At 45.0% G+C, this 20,157-nt stretch overlaps 1 protein-coding gene across 6 annotated transcripts in view; it reads left to right on the forward strand.

Annotated features, from left to right (window-relative positions):
- Positions 1–13,100: 13,100 nt before the first annotated feature.
- Positions 13,101–20,157, forward strand: part of Zcchc2 (zinc finger CCHC-type containing 2) — a 45,531-nt gene continuing 38,474 nt past the window's right edge. For all 6 annotated transcript variants that reach the window (XM_050119747.1, XM_050119749.1, XM_050119748.1 and 3 more), the window contains exon 1: positions 13,101–14,088. In XM_050119747.1, the coding sequence (XP_049975704.1) occupies positions 13,174–14,088 (915 nt within the window). In that variant the 5' untranslated portion in view covers positions 13,101–13,173. The remainder of the gene's footprint in view (positions 14,089–20,157) is intronic.

Consider the following 20,157-nt stretch of genomic DNA (forward strand, 5'->3'; position numbering starts at 1 on the left):
TGGGGGCTGGAGAGATGGCTCAGAGGTTAAGAGCACTGGCTGCTCTTCCAGAGGTCCTGAGTTCAATTCCCAGCAACCACATGGTGGCTCACAACCATCTGTACTGAGATCTAGCGCCCTCCTCTGGCGTGCGGGCATACATTGAGGTAGAATATTGTATACATAATAAATAAATAAATCTTTAAAAAATAAAAAATAAAAAAATAAAATTGATAGGTAATATTAAAAAGATATAAAAACTATTTTTATAAAATAGGGCTTCAGGCTTGGTGTGGTCTCTGCACTTGGGAGTGTGTTCAAGGTCAGCCTTGTTTACATACTGAATTCCAGGCTAGCCAGGGCTACACAGTGAGACCCTGTCTCAAGAAAAGGGAAGGGGTTCACGTGTCCTAGACTGGCCTCAAACTTACTATGCAGCTGAGGATAACCTTGAAAATTTGGTCTTCCTGCCTCCTACATGCTAAGGTTACAGCTAAGTGCCACTATGCCAGATTTTATGCAATCCAGGGGATTGAACTCAGGTCTTCATGCACGCTAGAGAATTACTGTCTCAAGTGAGCTACAGTCTCAGCCTGTTCCAACTTGTGGTATTGTTATAGTACTTGGGATCAATATTATTTACTATGCTATATAATTTGAAAGAACGTGAACAGCAGTCTGAGTCATCACTAAGGCCATGTGACTTACCCCAGTTGGTAGTACTCAGAGGGAATGGTCACTTTGACTTACATATAAAGATCTGATAAAACAAAATGCTATTCAATTCTAATATGGGAATATCCCTGTCACAAAGATAGGTCAGAAGGCTGCCTCCACTGCTCAAAGTAACTCACAGGGACACTGGAATCTTAGTCAAGACTAATTCTGAATTAGAATTCCAATGTGAAGATATGACAAAGGAAAGATACTTCTTTATGAAAGTAAAAGATAGACCAAAAGAAGGAACTCTTCTCCAGGGCAGAGTAGGTGTTTGTTTACAGGGACAGAAAGTTATATCCACGGATGTAGGAGCTGTCCACACTGAGGTGTGTGCCATCTACTGTTGAAGGGAGTGTGGGCCCTTTGTTCTGTCCCACTCAGATAGCTTACAACCAAAATAATCACACAGAAACTGTATCAATTAAATTACTGCTTGAACATTAACTCCAGCCTTCCATTGGCCAACTCTCACATCTTGATTTAACCCATTTCTAATAATCTGTGTTCACCATGAGGTCGTGGCTTACCTGGAAAGATTCAGCATGTCTGACTCTGGCAGCTCCATGGCAGCTCTCCCTCTCTCTGCTTTCTTCCTCCCAGAATCCAGTTCTGTCTTCTCCACCTACCTAAATTCTGCCCTATCAGGCCAAGCAGTTTCTTTATTAATTAACCAATGAAAGCAATACACAAGCAGAAGGACCTCCTACACCATTTCCCCTTTTCTGTTTAAAAAGGAAAGAAAGGCTTAACATAGTAAAATTACATATAACAAATAGTTATCAAGCAAAAATTAGTTACAATATTTATATCTATTTTATCTTTTATCATAACAAAAGAAAACTATTTAACTATCTATCTATTCTTCAACTCCATCAAAGACTCTAGAAGGATATAATATTACCTAAGTAAATGAGAAGAAACTTCCAAAACTCTAGAAGTGACAGAGACATCTCACTGCCTATATAGTCACCCAAAGTTCTTCTGTACCATTGGGGCATCCATATTCAGCCTACAGTCCCACAGTATCCAGCAGTCTTTTCCATGAAGCAAGAAATTTTAAAGACAGTTTTGACCATATTGGCAGTTTGTCAGTCACTTTCTTCTGTGTCCTACAGAATGTCTTGCAGACTTTTTCATGAAGCAGGAACCTCGAAGGACCATCTCACCTTTAGGCAAGTTCAGCAGTCATCTCTCTGTGGGTACTGCATGCCAGTTTATGCATCAGTCCCCAAAAATGGGACTATGGATATTTTCCTTTGTTAAAAAAAAAGAGGGGGAAGTGGTGTGGGACAATCATCTATATTCTGTCAATTATATTTTAAATAAACGCTGATTGGCCGATAGCCAAGCAGGAAGTATAGGTGGGAAAACCAGACAGGAAGTAGAGGTGGGGCAATGAGAATAGGAGTATTCTGGGAAGAAGGAAGCTCTTTTGGCAGTCCTGTCCAGATTCTGAAGAAGCAGGATGTTGTGACCTGTCCCACTGAAAAAGGTACTGAATCATGTGACTAACATATACTAAAATAATGGGCTAATATAAGTCATAAGAGTAAATACGAAGCCTGAGCTAATGGGCCAATCAGTTTATAACTTATGGAGACCTCTGTGTAATTTCTTTGGGGGCTTACCGGCTGTGGGAACTGGGCAGGACAGAAACCCCAACAAGCAGGCCCTCGTGTTACAATCTACCTTACTGTGCACACGCTATCCACTTTCCTAGTTGCAGATGACAAGCAGCCTCCTGAATCTCTTTTGAAAGAAGGCAGATAAGACCTTCAACTAATGAAGATAATTTCATTCTGCTAGTCCAAACAGGATGGCAGCCACTCAGCACTCGGCTGGGCATTTGAGTGCTATGATTTTTCTCCAGCCTCCCTTAAGGTTTCTGCTGAGAGTGACCTTGCTTGGACTTGGCTCTGTCTCAGGTTTCCTTTGTAACAAGTTGACAAATGTATTCTTGGGACACCTGGTGAGTCTGCAAGCCATGACCAGTTGGTCTGACTAGCTTTACTCCCTACAGGTTTTAAAATGTCAATAACTTGAGGTAACACATTCAGAAAAACAGTTCTCTGTTTTTAAACCTTTTTACAAATCTTATATCTTAGTTTTGAAGGGACTTTGGATAATGCTTTGTCCCATTTAGAAAATCAGTTAATTAAACAACTCTGTATGTGTTAAACTGCACTTGCATATTGTATACTGTGGCAAAGCACACTTAACAACAAAGACAATATTCTGAAAGATGCATGGCTAGCTGATATTACTGTTTGCATGCCATGGAATGCATTCAGATGACTTCTTAATACAACCAACAGATACAATAAACACGAGTCTGGGGCGAGTGTGTCACGGTACTCTTTCTATGTGTACGTAGGGCAGTCCAAAGTAACTACAAAGTACAGTACAGGAGCCATCACTTATCATCATCGTCAAGCGCTGGGCACACTGCATACACGTGTTACCCTTTCCTATGGTGAGCAGCACCGTGGGCTTATTACACCAGAATCATCACAAACAAGTCAGGAATGCATTGTGTTGCCGTTACAACAGCAATGACATTCCTACGTGATAGGAAGGGTCCCGTTGTGTGATGATCACATGGACTGTTACTGAGTGAATCGTGTGGACATGGTGTGCGGCCTCATGCAGTTTTCAGAAATCCTTTGGGATCTCTAGTTTTTCCATTTTATTTTGAAAAACTTCACGCCGACAGAAAACTGAAACAGTACATTGTTTACCCCTCTTAGATTGAGTTAATGCTTTATCAGATTTACTTTGCCTTTTCTACTATTTTCCTGAGCTATCTGAAGAGAAATTGTACATGCCGCAGCATTTCGACCTTCAGTGCTTCTGTATATATCTCTTGCAGATTTTCCCCTATAAGCCACCATGTTATTACTTTACCTAAAAAAGTCAGTATTGTGGCAAAAAGTGTCTAATAAGCTCATAGTCAAATTACCTAATTACCCCCAAATTCTTTTAGGTTTTTAATCTAAGGAACCAATAAAATCAACTGTTATATCTCTTGAGAATCCTTTCATCTAGAAGAGTACCCTATAGTTGCTTTGATGGTGTTGATATTTTTAAATATTGAGGTGATCCCAAATAATGTCCCCAAGTCGAAGGTAATCTTATTTCCTCACAATTAAATTCATTTTACATATTTTGACAAAAATATAAGATATGTGTACTTCTAGTAGCACCCTTGACGTGACAAAAAATAAATATTAGTTTTCCATTGTTGCTAATGCTGTCTGTGACGGCCTGGCTTTGATGACATTCCTTAGATTTAGTCCCATAAGATCTATTTTCTTTGTTTTAAAATAGTTTTTAGATTTACTTACCTATACAAATGTTTTGCTTCTATGTCTGTCTGTGCTGCACGTACCTGGTGCCTGCAGAGGTCAGAAGGGGGCATCGAGACTTCCACAGAAGTTATGGAGACAAGTAAGCTGCCATTAGACGACAGAGACTGAGCCTGCGCCTTCTGCAAGAACAAGCAGTGTGAATCGCTGAGCCTTCTCTCTAGTCTTTTTCTGTTTTTAGCTGAGGTGATGGTGAACCAATAATCACAATAATGACAATTACACAGTGTTACCCGCGATTGCCTTTCCCAGCGCCTGCGCCTCCTTTACTCCCACGGGCTAGATTTAATATTATTGCATTATTTTTGACACTCAAAGTCTCCCAGACTTAGTAAGTTGGAGTTCATCTGTTCTGTGACATGACTGATTTCAAACTAAGTAGCAGAATTTTAGATTTGTGGATTCCTAACAGAAGTCAGTAGTTTTGTGAGCTTTTCCAAACCAAACCACTTTAGAATCAAGTTTACTTCTCAACAGTCAAAGATAACAGATTTAATTTCCCCAAAAGTTCTAGTGTGTGAGAACACAGTTGTTCTGATCGTGTTAGGCTCATAGAATCCTTCTGACAAACAGAATAAAAAATCCAGGGATACGGAGTTCAGCTCAAGGCTAGGCTCCCCGCAAGGGTGTCTTCTAGCACAGTGGGACACAGAGTCCCAAGCTACCACTGAAAATACCACCACAGAAACAATACTTGTGATTTTTTTCCTCAACTGCCTTGTATTTTTGAAACCCTGACAAAAAGTTATCTTTAAATTTTAATATGTAATTTTAAGATGTATCTCAAGAAATAATTGGCTTGTATTATTTTCAAGATCTTTTGATCAACTTTTCAAATACATTTTTAAAATTAACATCCAGGTATAATGCTATGTGTGACCTGGTCAAACAGAGAATTGTTTCTGAAATATACTTATGACAATTTATATGATAAAAATGGCAGGCTAAAGTGACACTGACATATGAATTTGCTTCCTTGGCACCTATGCTTCCCTTTCTCCTTTGGCGATGATCCTTGCTGTCTTTTCTGGGGATCCTTCTAATTCTGAAGAAACTTACTCCACATACCTGGACCCAGGAATTGATCAAGGGTAGACACACATCTTCGGCAAGGGGAGTAAAGGAGAACCTGAGGCCTGGCTTGAAGATGCTGGTATGTACGTTTTGTCTTTCCTGTTAGACATGGAAGAAGGTTCAATGCCTGAGAAACTTCTGAACTTTATATCTGTTTTACTGTTCATTCATCTGTTTATTTCATAATCATTTAGAAACATCTAACATGTGCTAAGTGGGAGGAGCAGGTTAACAGCTGGTAAAATATGAAGCTGAATAAGACATGGCCAGTCAATTGACGTTTACATCCTACTCAAGTGTGCTTGGTGACTCACTTATAATCCTACTATTTGTGAATTCAAGTCCAGCCAAGCTACATAGTGAGAACAAGTCTTTAAAAATATATCCAGTGGAGGAAGAAACATGTTAGAAGAACAGTATGTCAATATTCTTGATTTACATGACTTTAGATATGAGTCAGACTGGATGTTTTGGATACTATCTTAGTCTTAGCTAGGCAGAGTGCTTAAACATACCGTCCTTTAAATTACAGGTACATATATGTCTGTACATGTGAGCATAGTCCACATGGAGGACAGAGGCATCAGATCCCCTGGGGCTGAAGTTACAGGCAGTGTGAGTCTCCTGATGTGGGTGCTGGGAGCTAAACTCCTGAACTTGGGTCCTGTGCAAGAGAAGTACACATGCCTAACTGCCGAACCATCCAGACCCCAATATATCCTTTTATAGAGCAGATAATGCCAAGTATTTCAGCTTATTCTGAACCACTCAGCTATTTGAGGTTTGGGTAAAATTACTAGCTGTAACCCAACTGTGAAAAGTGGGATTTAAAAGTCCTTCCATCATTGCTAGCATCTAAATTCAAAGTACAGCCTTCCCTTAAAGCCCAGTTTCTTATTGCAGAGAAATACAAACTTGAATGATGTGGGATGTCTTTATGTATATGTGTTTCTTTTATTGGTTAATAAGTAAAGCTGCTTTGGCCAATGGTAAGGTAGAATATAGCCAGCAGAATATAGCCAGTCTGGAGAGTAGGCAGAGTCAGGGAGATGACATGTAGCTGCCAAAGGAGACAGACAACAGACCCTTGCCAGTAAGCCACAGTCTCGTGGTGATACACAGATTAATAGAAATGGGCTAATTTAAGATATAAGAGTTGGTTAATAAAAATTCTGAGCCAATAGACCAAGCAGTGTTGTAATTAATATAGTTTTTATGTGATTATTCAGGAGACAAAAAGTCTCCTTTTACAAAATTATATCCAACGTTCCAGAATGAACATCCACATAAAGCCTAAGAAAGCTTAAAAAAATAGTACTTCTAGACTCACAAAAATGGGAGCCAAGCACAGCTTCTTGGTAGCCACACTTTTTTTTTCCAGATAGGTCCTGTTTGTAGGCTGCAAGCACCTGTTTGTAGGCTGCAAGCAGAGGCACGGCTCCTTTAAGAAATGGCTTCCTGGTTCCCTGGTTCATGCTGGCAGCACAAATAACTCTGGCTCTTTCCAGAGGCCAAGCACTTGAATGGGTTTTGTGAGCAGCATGCTGCACCTGCTGCATCCCTGATGCTGAGGTGGTGAGCATGGCTCACAGAGGCCGTGAACATGCCTCTGCCATGTTGGACTAGGTAGAGCCAACAGCCAAGCTGGTTCGGCCAGACTCGTTTAGCAATAATAAAAAAAAAAAAAAAAAGACACTCCTGGTCAGAAAATTATTACAGACATGCAATAAAGACATATTCAAACAGAAATAAACCTCTGAACAGGTCATAGTGTGTTTAAAAAAATGTATGTAGGCTTGGGAGAGAGAAGAAAAAGAGTACAGAGGTTTACAAAAAATAGTTTTTAAAAATAAAGTCTTTAAAGAGACAATAAAAGTAATATAAAAGAATACAGGCAGTCAGAGATTAAAGAAGTAAAGAAAAATAAGCCATGTAAAGAAGGGATACACATAGAGAATCTGGATTACATAGATTATTGTGTTTTCTTTGAACTTTTTGACTGCAGAGAGACATTTGATTCTGGAGACTGCTAAGTTAAACCAACATAAAGGTATCTTGACTTCAAAATTTGAGTCTAAGGATTTGTTGCTTTGGAAACAACAAATCCACATGTTTGTTTCCACAGAAGATGAGAACTTGTGGATTCCTTCCAGGCTAATGTGATTTGATGGAACAAGAACCCCCAAAAGGTCTCCGAGAACCCTAAAAATACTTTGCCGAATGATGTGGGATTTCCCTCTGTATGCTGTTATTACCATTAATAAATAAAGGAACTGCGTTGGAGCTATAGCAGAGCAGAACTTAGGTAGGCGGGGAAGATGGAACTGAATGCTGGGAGAAAAAAGGGCAGAATCAGAGAGAAGCTATGGAGTCACCGCCAGAGATAGATGCTGGGAACTTTACCTGGTAAGCCACAGCCGCACAGCACTACACAGATTAATGGAGATGGGTTAAATTAATATGTAAGAGTTAGCCAATAAGAAGCTAGAGCTAATGGGCCAAGCCGTGATTTAATTAATACAGTTTCTGTGTGATTATTTTGGGGCTAAGAGGCTGGGAACCAACAAGCAACAGGACACAGTTTGAAGAAAACGATGCCCAATTTCCAAATGATTGTTTATATAAGTGTTTGTTTTTATTTAAAAGGAATTGGGTATAGTTAGATGGTCCTAGTCAATTTCTAAATAATAATAATAAGGGGGCAATGATATAGAGATGAATAGTTTACATTGGGGGATCTTGGTTTGTTGATTCTAACAACATCCATTTTGTTATATGTATATTTCTACTATTGTTTAAGGCATTATGTTTATGCAGCTCATTAAAAAATGTAATGTATAATTAAAAACTACAGATTAATAGTCATTTATAATGGTCAAACTTGTAGTCATGTCAGTTTGGTTTTCTTCATAATCTTCAATGCTTCCAAGACCTACAGAATATGGCATTTAAAAGAACTCAGACTTTTTTTTGACAATGAGACATGTCTGCTTCTGGAAGCACCAGTTTACTTCAGAGAGGTTGATGGGCATCGAAGAAACATGTTATGGAATTTGCCTTCAATGTGACAAGGCTAACCATTTGGGCAAGAAACTGCTCTTGCCTGGACTGCTTGATGTTATGCTGTATCAACTGAACATGCAGGTCCCACAGAAAAATGAATGCTGAACTTGCCTAAAGAAGGTGAAACAGCCCCTTGGGGTTCCTGCTTCATGAAAGAAATTGCCAGACATTCTGCAGGACACAGAAGAAAGTGATTGATGAACTTCACCATTATAAGGTAAAACAGATCTTCAAATTTCCTGCTTCATGGAAAAGTCTGCTAGATACTATGGGCTTGTGGGCTAAAGATGGATGCCTCAACAGTACAGAAGAACATTGGGAGACTGTCCAGACAGTGAGATGTCTCTGTCATTTCTAGAACTTTGGAAGTTGCTTACAATGTACTTCCTGTTTATTTAGGTAATATTATATCCGTCTGGGGTCTTTGAAGAGTTGAAGACAGAGAATTATAGTTTCCCTTAGTTGTGATAAAGAATAAATTAGATATAAAACTTTAGACTTACAAAGATAGGCTAGATGATAGAGTATTTTCCTTAATTTGATATATGTAGACTAAATATTGTAAGACTAATTCTTTTTTTTAATATAATTTTTTATTGAAAAAAAAAAGATTTCCGCCTCCTCCCTGCCTCCCATTTCCCTCCCCGTCTCCCTTTTCCCCCCTCCTCCCTCTCCGTTCCCCCTCCACCCCACTCCTGTCCCCCTCCCTCTCCAGTCTGAGGGGCAGTCAGGGTTCCCTGCCCTGTGGAAAGTCCAAAGTCCTCCCCGCTCCATCTTGGTCTAGGAAGGTGGACATCCAAACTGGCTAGGCTCCCACAAAGCCAGAACATGAAGTAGGATCAAAACCCAGTGGCATTGTCCTTGGCTTCTCAGCAGCCCTCATTGTCCGCCATATTCAGAGAGTCCGGTTTTATCCCATGGTTTTTCAGTCGTAGTCCAGCTGGCCTTGGTGAGCTCACAATAGATCAGCCCCACTGTCTCCGTGGGTGGGTGCACCCCTCGTGGTCCTGACTTCTTTGCTCATATTTTCCCTCCTTCTGCTCCTCCTTGGGACATTGGGAGCTCAGTCCAGTGCTCCAGTGTGGGTCTCTGTCTCTATCTCCATCCATCTCCAGATGAAGGTTCTATGGTGATATGCAAGATATTCATCAGTATGGCTATAGGATAGGGTCATTTCAGGTTCTCTGTCCTCAGCTGCCCCAGGAACTAACTGGGGACATCGCCCTGGGCACCTGGGAGCACCAAATCTCTTGCCAACCCTAAGATGGCTCCCTTAATTAAGATGTGTGCTTCCCTGCTCCCCTATCCGACCTTCCTTTATCCCAAACATCCCGTTTCCCAAGTTCCCCCCAACCTCCCCTTCTCACTTTTCTCTCCCCATGTAAGACTAATTCTTAATATCTGTTTTGCTATATGTAATTTTACTATGCTAAAACCTTCCTTTTTATTTAGACAGATAAGGGGAGATGATGTAGGATGTCCTTCTGTATATGTGTTGGTATTATTGGTCTATGGCAGGGCAGAATATTGCAGGTTGAAAGAGATAGATAGATAGATAGATAGATAGATAATAAGTGGAGTCAGGGAGATGCCATGTAGCTGCTAAAGGAGACAGATGCCAGACCCTTGACAGTAAGCCACAGTCTCATGATGATACACAGATTAATAGAAATGGGTTAATTTAAGATGTAAGAGTTAGCCGGGCGGTGGTGGCCTTTAACCCCAGCACTTAGGAGGCAGAGGTAGGCAGATCTCTGTGAGTTCAAGGCCAGCCTGATCTACAAGAGCTAGTTCCAGCACAGGCTCCAAAGCTACAGAGAAACCCTGTCTCAAAAAACAAACAAACAGACAGACATGTAAGAGTTAATTAATAAGAATCCTGAGCTAATAGGCCAAGCAGTGTTGTAATTAATATAGTTTCTGCATGATTATTCAGGTCTGGGTGGCCAGGAAACAAAAGAGCAGTCTCTGTTTACACTTGAATGTTAAAATATAATAGTACTTTCATGTCATACTAAATAAGTATCAAGAGCAACTTAAGGACCAGACACAATAATACCTTGTGACCTGAAAACTACTTTTCAGGGGCTAACTCCTTCTATTTGTCAGGGTTCTCCAGAAAAACAGAACCAATAAAATGTGTACTAAAACATTTACTGGACTGGCTTATACAGTATGGCATTACCAGATAGTTAACGACTATCTCCATGCTGGAGAGGCTAAGAAGCAAGTAGTTTCTCAGTTCAGAGACACATTGCTCAGCAGTCCCAATCTGGCAATGAAGTACTAGAATGCCCAGAGAGCTGCTGATCTGACTCAGGTGTCAGGGAAGGAGACAGCGGCAGTGGCAGGAGCAGAGGAGATGCTCAGCAGAGACACAGGAAAGGCAGGCAGGCAGCGATCCTCTCAATCCACTTTTTATCTGGGTCACTTTCGGGCAGATGCTGCCTCCCATAACCAGGTGTCACCATAAGGGAGGGTCTTTCCCCTTCAGTCAGTCTTGAAGAATTGTCCTGAAGGACTGGATCAGAAACACCTCTCTGACAAACAAGTTCCACCATCACAACCACACACTCACCATTACTATGTCCCGTCTGACCTGATTACACCTGGAGCATAAAATAGCTGGGAATTTAGAGCAGGTCTTTGCAACCAGGTGGGAGAATGTGTTTCTACAGTGTCATTAGCTTCACCTGGGTAGTTTCCCCGTGAGCATACTCCTCTTTTGCCCTGGGCTCTCCCTGTGTGTGATTTACACAGGGTGAGAGAGAGCCCTGAAACACCCTATGGGGAGAAAATCCTCAAGCTGGTGGAGGATAAAATGAATCATTAAACTATGTATATGCTACTTATAACTGTTATTATCAACTGTTTTCTAATGCTGGCCAAAGCTAGAAAGATGAAAGTCATTGTTACTAATTACAAATTTAACTCTGATGAAAACATGGATTGGGCTTTGGGAGTTGATACTAAGTAGCTTTTTGATGCCAAGGAAAATGTAAAGATGTAAAAAATGCAAAGCCTTGGCCACATGTGAAACTCAATTTGGAGGCCCAGCATTTGCTCATTACACAAGGCATCCAAAGCAGTGTGCGTGGGGGGGGGGGTCTCACGCTATTCATCACTTAAAGGGTCTCATTCTAAGCTTCAGAAATGTGACCCAGAGACCAAGCACGAATAGTAGATTGGAGGACAGTTGATAGCTGAAGTCGAATTTTACTGCATTTAAGTTATACCCAGGAAGCTCAAGGGAACAGAAAATTAGATGCCAGGATAGCTTTTGGTTATTCTTGACAACGTGAAGATGTGCAGCGTGATTCTCCATTTCCCACTGAAGCTGACTCAGGATTACTGCAGGTTTGTTGGGAATGGTAACGTTGCGGAGCTGCGAGATAATCAAGATTCTACCCTGTAGGTGTCCCTGCATTCTGACTAACTGCATTTTCCTTTCCTCGTGCCCCTACCAAGGCTATATAGTATGAGGTCTTAATTTAAAACAGTACGGATTTTTAAAAAAAAAAACCTTCTTTTTAATTAATACTTAAAAAAAATTCCTATTTTCCCCTTCAAGGCCACAAGATTTATTTACAGCCATGGGGTAGACAGACCATGGCAGGAACTCTGAGGGAAGTTCAGGCCCCAGCACCAGAGAGATTGCATGGGAGGATGGCTCTGAAGCCTCTAAGCAGATTTAAAGCCCCTTGATGGTTTTTTAGAGCAGGGTTATATACATACCTGTGTGTTTGTGTGTGTATACATGTGTATGTATATATGCATGATGTATGTATGTACATGTATATGCATATCACCGTTAAAGAGACATTTTAGGGGACTCCAACCCTTAAAAATGTAGTATTACTTAAAAAGCTAAAAGCCTTGTCAAGCTCTATCTTATTAAATTTTTTGCGTTATGGAAAACTCACACTAGAACAAGAATTTCCAATGTTCGTGGATAGGAACAAAAACGTAGCCAATAAATGTTTCTGAAAAATCATAGACTTGGGGGCAGGACGGGGTTCTTATACTGAACCTGCAAGCCAGAAGCAACCATTAGGCTTAGGCACCCCTCCCCTCCGCCGGATAACCAGCCGGTCCAAATCAACACCTAGCAGCCAGCCTGAGCGCGGCGCTCGCCGCCCCAGACTGCTTCCCAAGGTCCCTCAGCGTCCACACCGATGGTCCTGGTAAAGTTTTAGAAAGTGAGAATTTCCAGGGGCTGAGATTCGCCAAGTTCACCAGGAGGCCGAGGCTGGGAACCCATGTGGGTCCTGCTCCAGGGCAGCGGCTGACGTGAGATGGTCAGCAGCCGGGACAGGGGCCAGATCCTTCAAGAAAAGCCAAGCCGCTAGTCGCCGATCCCGGCCGAGCTCACCCCGCCGCGGTCCCAAGGTCCCAAACCCCGTCCCCAGCCCGCTGGAACCCACCGAGCAATAGGACCGCTCGGGAGCCGCCGGAGCCCTGCAGTCTTGCAGGACCTGGGCGTGGCTTCTCAGAGAGGGAGGCGCCCGGGAGAGCTTACGTCACTCCGGCTCTGGACGTCGATTGGCTGGGGTGCAGTGCGCGGAGCCCGCCAGCGTCTCCGCCCAGCCCCGCAGCTCCTCCTCCTCTCCCAGCCGCTGTGCCCCCCGCTGGCTCGAGAAGGAACCGCTCAGGCCGTCGCCGCCAGCCCAGTGCGGACGCGGAGAAGGAGGCGGAAGACGGTCGCGCTGGTCGGCTTGCTCCTCCCGCACCCGGCTCCCCAGCAGGCGCGGCGGCCAGGGGCGGAGCCGCCGCGGGCACGCCCCGCCTCCGGCCCGGGACGACGACGCTGGCCGGCCACCGCCCCCCTCGCCGGCGAGACCCGCCCCCGGCCCGCCCCGCCCCGGCGGCATGGAGGGGCAGCGCTCTTGACCGCCGCGCCGCCGCCCGGGCTCTCGGCTCTTCCCGCCGCCCCCGCTCCCCCGCTCGCATGTCCGCGCCGCCTTAGCCGAGGATGCTGAGGATGAAGCTGCCGCCGAAGTCGACGCACCCCAGCGAGCCGCCACCCGACGCGGAGGAGCCCGAGGCGGACGCGCGGCCGGGCGCAAAGGCGCCGCCGCGCCGCCGCCGCGACTGCCGCCCGCCGCCGCCGCCCACGGGCCTGTCGCGGGCCCCCCCTCCGCCGCCGCCGTCGCCGCCCCGGGGGCTCGAGCCGCCTGTTGCTGACGGGCCGACGGCGGGCATGCCGGGCGGCGGCGGGCACGCGGCGGCGCTGCGCGAGCAGGAGCGGGTGTACGAGTGGTTCGGGCTGGTGCTGGGCTCGGCGCAGCGCCTGGAGTTCATGTGCGGGCTGCTGGACCTGTGCAACCCGCTGGAGCTGCGCTTCCTCGGCTCGTGCCTGGAGGACTTGGCGCGCAAGGACTACCACTACCTGCGCGACTCCGAGGCCAAGGCCAACGGCCTCTCGGACCCAGGGTCGCTGGCCGACTTCAGAGAACCCGCCGTGCGTTCGCGCCTCATCGTGTACCTGGCGCTGCTGGGCTCGGAGAACCGGGAGGCCGCCGGCCGCCTGCACCGCCTCCTGCCCCAGGTGGACGCGGTGCTCAGGAGCCTCCGCGCGACGCGGGCCGAGGGCTCGCGTGGCAGCGTGGAGGACGAGCCGGGTGGCGATGGCGAGCAGGACGCGAAGAAGGACGGCCTCGGCCCGGAAGGCGGCGGCTGCGCCGAGCTCGGGACTGGAGGCGGGCTTGGCTTCAGGGCCCAGGAGGAACTGCTGCTGCTCTTCACCATGGCTTCGCTGCACCCGGCTTTCTCCTTCCACCAGCGGGTCACCCTGAGGGAGCACCTGGAGAGGCTCCGCAGCGCGCTCCGCGTGGAGCCCGTGGACGCGGAGGTGGAGGCGTGCAACTTTGCGGGCTCCAGGGCCCAGGTAAGGCTCGGAGGTGCGAACCAGCGGCCCCGCCCTCGGAGGCCCCCCGAATCCAGCTCCGACCCCAGCCTCGTGTAGGTGTCCCGGAATAACCACGCCACGGCTCTCGCCACGGCTGACCTCTTCGTTTTCTTGGGCGACTCCGCTCCAGTCACCCTCATACACAAACAAGCCGCCCGCCATAACAGAATGCTCTAGAAGTCTCTACGTGCACGAGTTGCCACGGAAGACGGGGAGCTCTCTGACCCGAGACCTCGGATGACGAGGCTTGTGGGACGCTTTGGGCTTTGAGCATTGTGGGCACTAGGTGCAAACGAAAAAGGAAGCGCTAGAAGGGCCTGTCAGCTGCAGTCTAGCCCTGGGTGGGCCGTTTCCTAGTCTGTCAGCCTGCTTAAAGTCTATGCCATAAGGGACTTTTCATGCTTAGTGTGTGCCAGTTAAAAAGTTCGAGTAGGTCTTTTGGCTCCTACTTAGAGAAGTTTGTATTCTCAGAAAAAAAAAAATCTATGGAGATCTATTAATTAACTGACCTAACACTGGTCATCTGGGTAAAAGGCCTGGGATCGCCTGGCCAAGCCTTTAACCACGGAAAGCTTTCCTAAGGGGCTTGACTTCTGCTTCCAGAGTTGGGTCTGGTAATCATAGGTCTTTACTATAGGCCTTAACGGTGTCTAAAGGAGTTATTTAAACACATATTTAGTGCATAGGAATCCACTTGTCGCAAAAATGGAAGAATTTTTAAGGAATTTTGAGAGCAGTCTAATTAGGCCCAATGAGCCGGTTAAGGAAGGTGACTTAATGGAGGCTGGGGTTAGGTTTCAGTTGTAGTAAAACTAGATTAAAAGCTTATTTTTGTGGATCAGGTCTTTTGAAAGATATTGATTAGGATGTCAGGCTTTTCCAGTTTAAGAAGGGAGATTTCCCTTCCCTCCTTGCTTGAAAGTTAACAAAGTGTCTGAAGTCATCCAGTATCCTAGAACTCAAATTGAGCATTGTGATTCACTGATGATTGGATATACCCAAAGACCCAGGCCATTTAGGATCAATCACAAAGGGTTTTCTAGATAACCTAGGCGGAGTGGTTCGTGTTTTTTTTTCCCCCATGAGGCTTTTGTGAAGTGACAAGTTCCTGTTTTATTATAAACCTTAAAAATGCAGATGTAGTAAAGCTAGTACTTTGCATTCTCTTGGTGATTAATCATACCATCTTCTAGTGTCTCTACTACCAGCATACAGTGTGTAATGATAGTGAAAGTTAATTCACACTTCAGCCTGCTCACGAAATAGACCTGAGAAGGTACACCACTCAGCTATTAAATTTAGAGAAGAAAGCATGAATTCCAGATCAGGGTGCACCTGTTTTAACACGCTTTCTTGTGACTAAAGATAACCTTGAATTTGGTCTGATGAAAATGCTCACAGTGGGAAAGTTTGCGTGATTCCTTTCGCACAACACACCAGCGTGGGTAGTCACTGCAGAATTTTAACTGTCAGGAGTCTCCTCCCTTACGTTTAAGGTGAGTGTCCTAAAGCAGACTGAGGGGATAGGTATGTGCTAATCAGAGGAATGAGATTTTCTTTCTTGCCTGCAGTGCATGGCCTTTTCTGGCCACCAGTGAATGCTGGGGAGAGTGGACAGACATTGGGCACGCTGCCATTAATTTTAGCACGCTATCACTTCTCGGGAAGTGGGAGCAGGGACTAAATCCTGCAGGGATTTGTGAGTACTACACACGACCCTGGCGCTGTTGCTTAGCACTTGCTTTGGCATGCTGAACATGTTTCCCAGCTGTTGAGGATTGGATGGACAAACCGTTGCTGTCTGAAACTACGAAGATCCCACCTTTTGGAGGCGGGCGAGTTTCCGTGTGGTCTCCAAGTCCTCCAGCTGACGCTCGTTTCGGGCTGTCACTCTAGCGGCTGCGGTGCAGGTGGGCTGTTTACGTGCCCAGCCCGCGGTCCAGCCCAGCGGTCGCTCGGTCCTCGGTGACCTAAGCACTCGCCAGGTCGGGCGCGGGCGCGATTCCGCCCGGACAAGGCTGGAGCGCCGGCGGCTCAGGAGCGGTCGCGGCCCACAGACAGCGGCCAAGCTGGGCCGCCCCTCCTCCGCCCGGCAAGATGGCGGCCGCGCAGCCCACGTGACCGAGGGCTGGCCCGCCCTGGACCCGAGCCTCGGCCTGGCTTGGTGGTGGAGGTGGAGAACCACGTGGGCCCGGTAAAGGGGAGGTGGGGGGGGTGCATGCCATTGCCCCGGAAGTAACTTCGGTTACAGGTATGCAGCTTCTCATTGCTTAGGAAGCATATTGGGCTTTTATTAGTGTGTGTGACCAGGGGAAGCATATTTACCTGCCCTCAGTGGATGAGGAAAAAGAAAATGAACTCTTTAATTTTTTGAAAAGTATACAGATCTAGAATACTGTACCTAGTTTTATAGTTGTACCTAATAACTATGTAGCGGATTTGTCTAACATTTTTTAAACCAATGACATTTATGGGTAGAACACGTACTTTAGCCAGCTCAGTGTCTTGCCATGAGCTCTGTAAGGACTTGATGACTAGTTCACAAGCTATCCCCAGAGAAACAAGTACACGTGTGGTTTTACTCCTAGAAGTGACAATTCGTAGTTTTTAGGATGGGATTTATATAATTCTGTAGTGTTACATGGCGTTGAAACTTCAGTAGTGGCGTTCTTTTAGGAGACTTGCACATAAACCTCATTTTCTTCCCAGCTGCAGTAGACTGCCATTAACTTGTCTATGATTCCACAAACAGGCCGAAGAACAGCACTAGGAATGCCCATTAGCCGTGACCTAGGAAACCTCTGTAGCTCTTTGTTAGAGTTCTTGTAATTGGAAAACAGCTGAAAACACCCGACGTTAAACAGGCCTCTTCCTATTACTAGGAAGGTAAACCATAAAGACTTAGGAACAAACCCCATGTAGCTTGAGAGGTATTAGCCTTCTTATTAGTTCATTGAAAAGACATGTATCCTCCCGTGTGTGAGTGGTTAAAGGCACTCAGACTATTCATGAGATGCACTGCCTGGTTTTAGGTTTATACCTTACTAGCAATACAAAGGTGTAAGCATTGGTTGTCTCCGGAGTCCACAGTGGTAGTTCTTAGAGCTTGAAGAATGGTTGTTTGACCTGACAAATAGTATTAATACTTGAATAAAAGATTAAAATATGAATACTAAGACACTTGATCTGTGTCTTAGTGTCACTTGAACTCATCAAAATTAAGTGGCTGTGAGTTCTTTACTAAAATTACTAAATTTACTGGGGGGAACTTGTGATATTGTTTCTTTTTCTGTAAACATGTAAATTAGCTGTATTGTCTTTGACCAAATATTTCTACTCATTTTGAAATACAGATTATGTGAATTGAGTTTTGTTGGAGCCTAAGAAACAAAACTCTACAATGACTTTTAGCAAATTCTACTTCTCCAAGAAAATTAGTTTGTGCCACCAGAGTTCATAGAGAAAGCAGCTACCCAGAAATTTAGATACAAGGAAATGCTTTTTTTTTTTTTTTTTTTTTTTTTTTTNAGGGTTTCTCTGTGGCTTTGGAGCCTGTCCTGGAACTAGCTCTGTAGACCAGGCTGGTCTCGAACTCACAGAGATCCGCCTGCCTCTGCCTCCCAAGTGCTGGGATTAAAGGCGTCCGCCACCATCGCCCGACTACAAAAATGCTTTTTTAAGAGAGCTATAGAAAAGAATAGTGTTCTATTGTTTTTGAGACAACGTTTCACACATAACCCAGGCTTGCCTCAAACTGAAAATCCCACTTCCATTGCCTCAGGAATGTGGAATATAGGTATGTGCTATTTCATTGGTTAGAAATTGTTTTTAAAATTCACCAGGAATACATATTTGTATTGCTTTTAAGGCATTGCTAGAATATATCTTGCTGTGACGAGTGATGGTCGGAGAGTGGAACTTGCCTGAGGTTTCCCATGTTGGATGGTCTTGTTCTAGGAGCAAGTACTTGAGCTGGGTCTGCCTCCTGGGTGGTGGAAGGGGAGAGAACAGGTGTAGCACAGCATCTTGAGGTGGAGGTAGGAGCAGGAATAGCCATATCTTCATGTCAAATGTTTGGCTGCAGCAAAGAGTAAAAGCAGCAGCTGTGGTATAAGAACTCTTGTTCAAAGAGCCTTTTTACAATCAGGTAGTCACTATTTTAGTTAGCAGATAATTACCAAAATAAAGCACGTGGTTTCCTGTTCAGTGATTTTTCTCCTGGGACGCAGGTGTAGAAGGAACGCACGTGCTCTTCCTCCGGCTAAGACCACCACGCACCTGCACTGCCTTCCTGTGGACAGGTTGGTTTTTGTGTGGTAGAGATCTCGGAGAGAGAGACAGACCTGGGAAGAGAGGGTGGGAGCAGAAAAGCATGCTCCAGGAGCAGTTTACGGGGCAAAGGATTCTCAGCACCTACATGGCAACTCAAAACCACCTCTAATTTCAGGGGATCTGATGCCCACTTCTGGCCTCCAAGGGTACCAGGCACACATGGTGCCCATACATGCGCGCAGATGAAACACACATAAAGACCTCAGATAAACTACTCCTGAATGAGCACCAAACACTGCTACTGAGTCACTGGTAGCGAACCAAAGGTCAAATATTCACTAGAGCACAGGAACCAAAAGAACAGGCCACCTCCCTTTCACACTGCCCACGTACAGAGACAGACTAGATTATCACAGGAGCAGAGAACTCTATAAAAGCAGGAAAACCTTGTTTATTGTCAGTGTTCTCTGTCTTTATTTTTTTTGTCAGCATTGCATGTGTTATAATTTTCTCAGCCATAATTTCTTAAGCCTAGACTTTCAAATATATAGGAGAATTGCTGTAAGAGTGGAAGCATTGAACAGTGATTTTTTTTTCTTTCTTTTTTTTTTTTTTTTTTTCTTTTTTGGTCTTATTTGTATGGAGGCACAAATGGGTACAGACCCGGAAGTGGTGGTCTGCTAGTAGGAGAGGTCGTGATTATGAACTGTTGTCTTACTGTTTGGGTAACTGACTATACAGAGCGTTTCCTTCAGTGTTTGAGCTCCATTGTTTGTGATTGGCATGAGAGGGGGAGTGAGAAGGGAGACAGAAAATACCTTGCTTGTGCTTAGAAAGTTAAAACTTTACTTTGGTCACTGAAATGAATGACCACTCAGAGAAGTCATTAGGCTTATTATTAATGCAGTCTAAATTGGGATAGTTTTTCTACAGTAAAATTGGTTTTTGTTTTGAATGGTCCTGGAGAGGAAAGTGTGGTGGAGTTTAGAGTCCCACTTCAGAACAAGCCCGACCTGAAGCCGTGCAACGGTGAATAGAAAAGCTCTTGATTTAGTCACACTGGGGTAAGTGGCTGTGCTCACAGGTGTGCCAAAGTGTGCACTCTGGATACTTTCCCAGCGCTGCACACATTTAACTGCCTGTGCTTCGTGGTCAACCCCCCACACACACACACACACAGACTTAAATTGTAAATTTCTGCATGGTTCCAAGAACTCACCTGGACTGAAGGTCAAGCTGTGGCTCTGCTGAGGTGCCTAGAAGGCTGCTGGGACCTGTGTTGTCATGCTTCCTGCTTAGGACGCCTTGATCTTGTTGTGCATTCTCCTCTCCTGGGGTACGATTGTAAAAATGGAGATGGGAGGGGGTCTGTGCATGTCTAGGTCCTTCTGTACCCCTAAGATTGTTGTTGTCACCTCACTCCGAAACCCCGTGCTGTGGGGATGTATTGATTGGCACAGGAGCGAAGCAAACCTTGGCCATCCTTCCTCATTCCTTCAATAGCCGAGGACTGTTTGGTTCCTGCGTCTTTGGCATTTTGTGTCCAATGTAGAGTGTTTTCCACCTGCACACCTGCCATCTTAATAGCTGACAGTGTTTAGATTGAAGGAGCAGAAGCATGAAGAGATACACAAGGCCAGTTCGCAGGATAAAACCTGCTGCCCTTATTTCCCACTTCTCGCCATAAACTTCTATAATAGCATTATTGTGCTACAGCTTTTTTAATGCTTAGTTGAACATATTCAGTCTCACTTCTCCCCATGGTATGATATCAAC

This window comes from Alexandromys fortis, unplaced genomic scaffold (genome assembly GCF_014885135.2).
Source record: "Alexandromys fortis isolate MF-2015 unplaced genomic scaffold, M_Fortis_MF-2015_v1.1 scaffold_96, whole genome shotgun sequence".
NCBI lineage: Eukaryota > Metazoa > Chordata > Mammalia > Rodentia > Cricetidae > Alexandromys > Alexandromys fortis.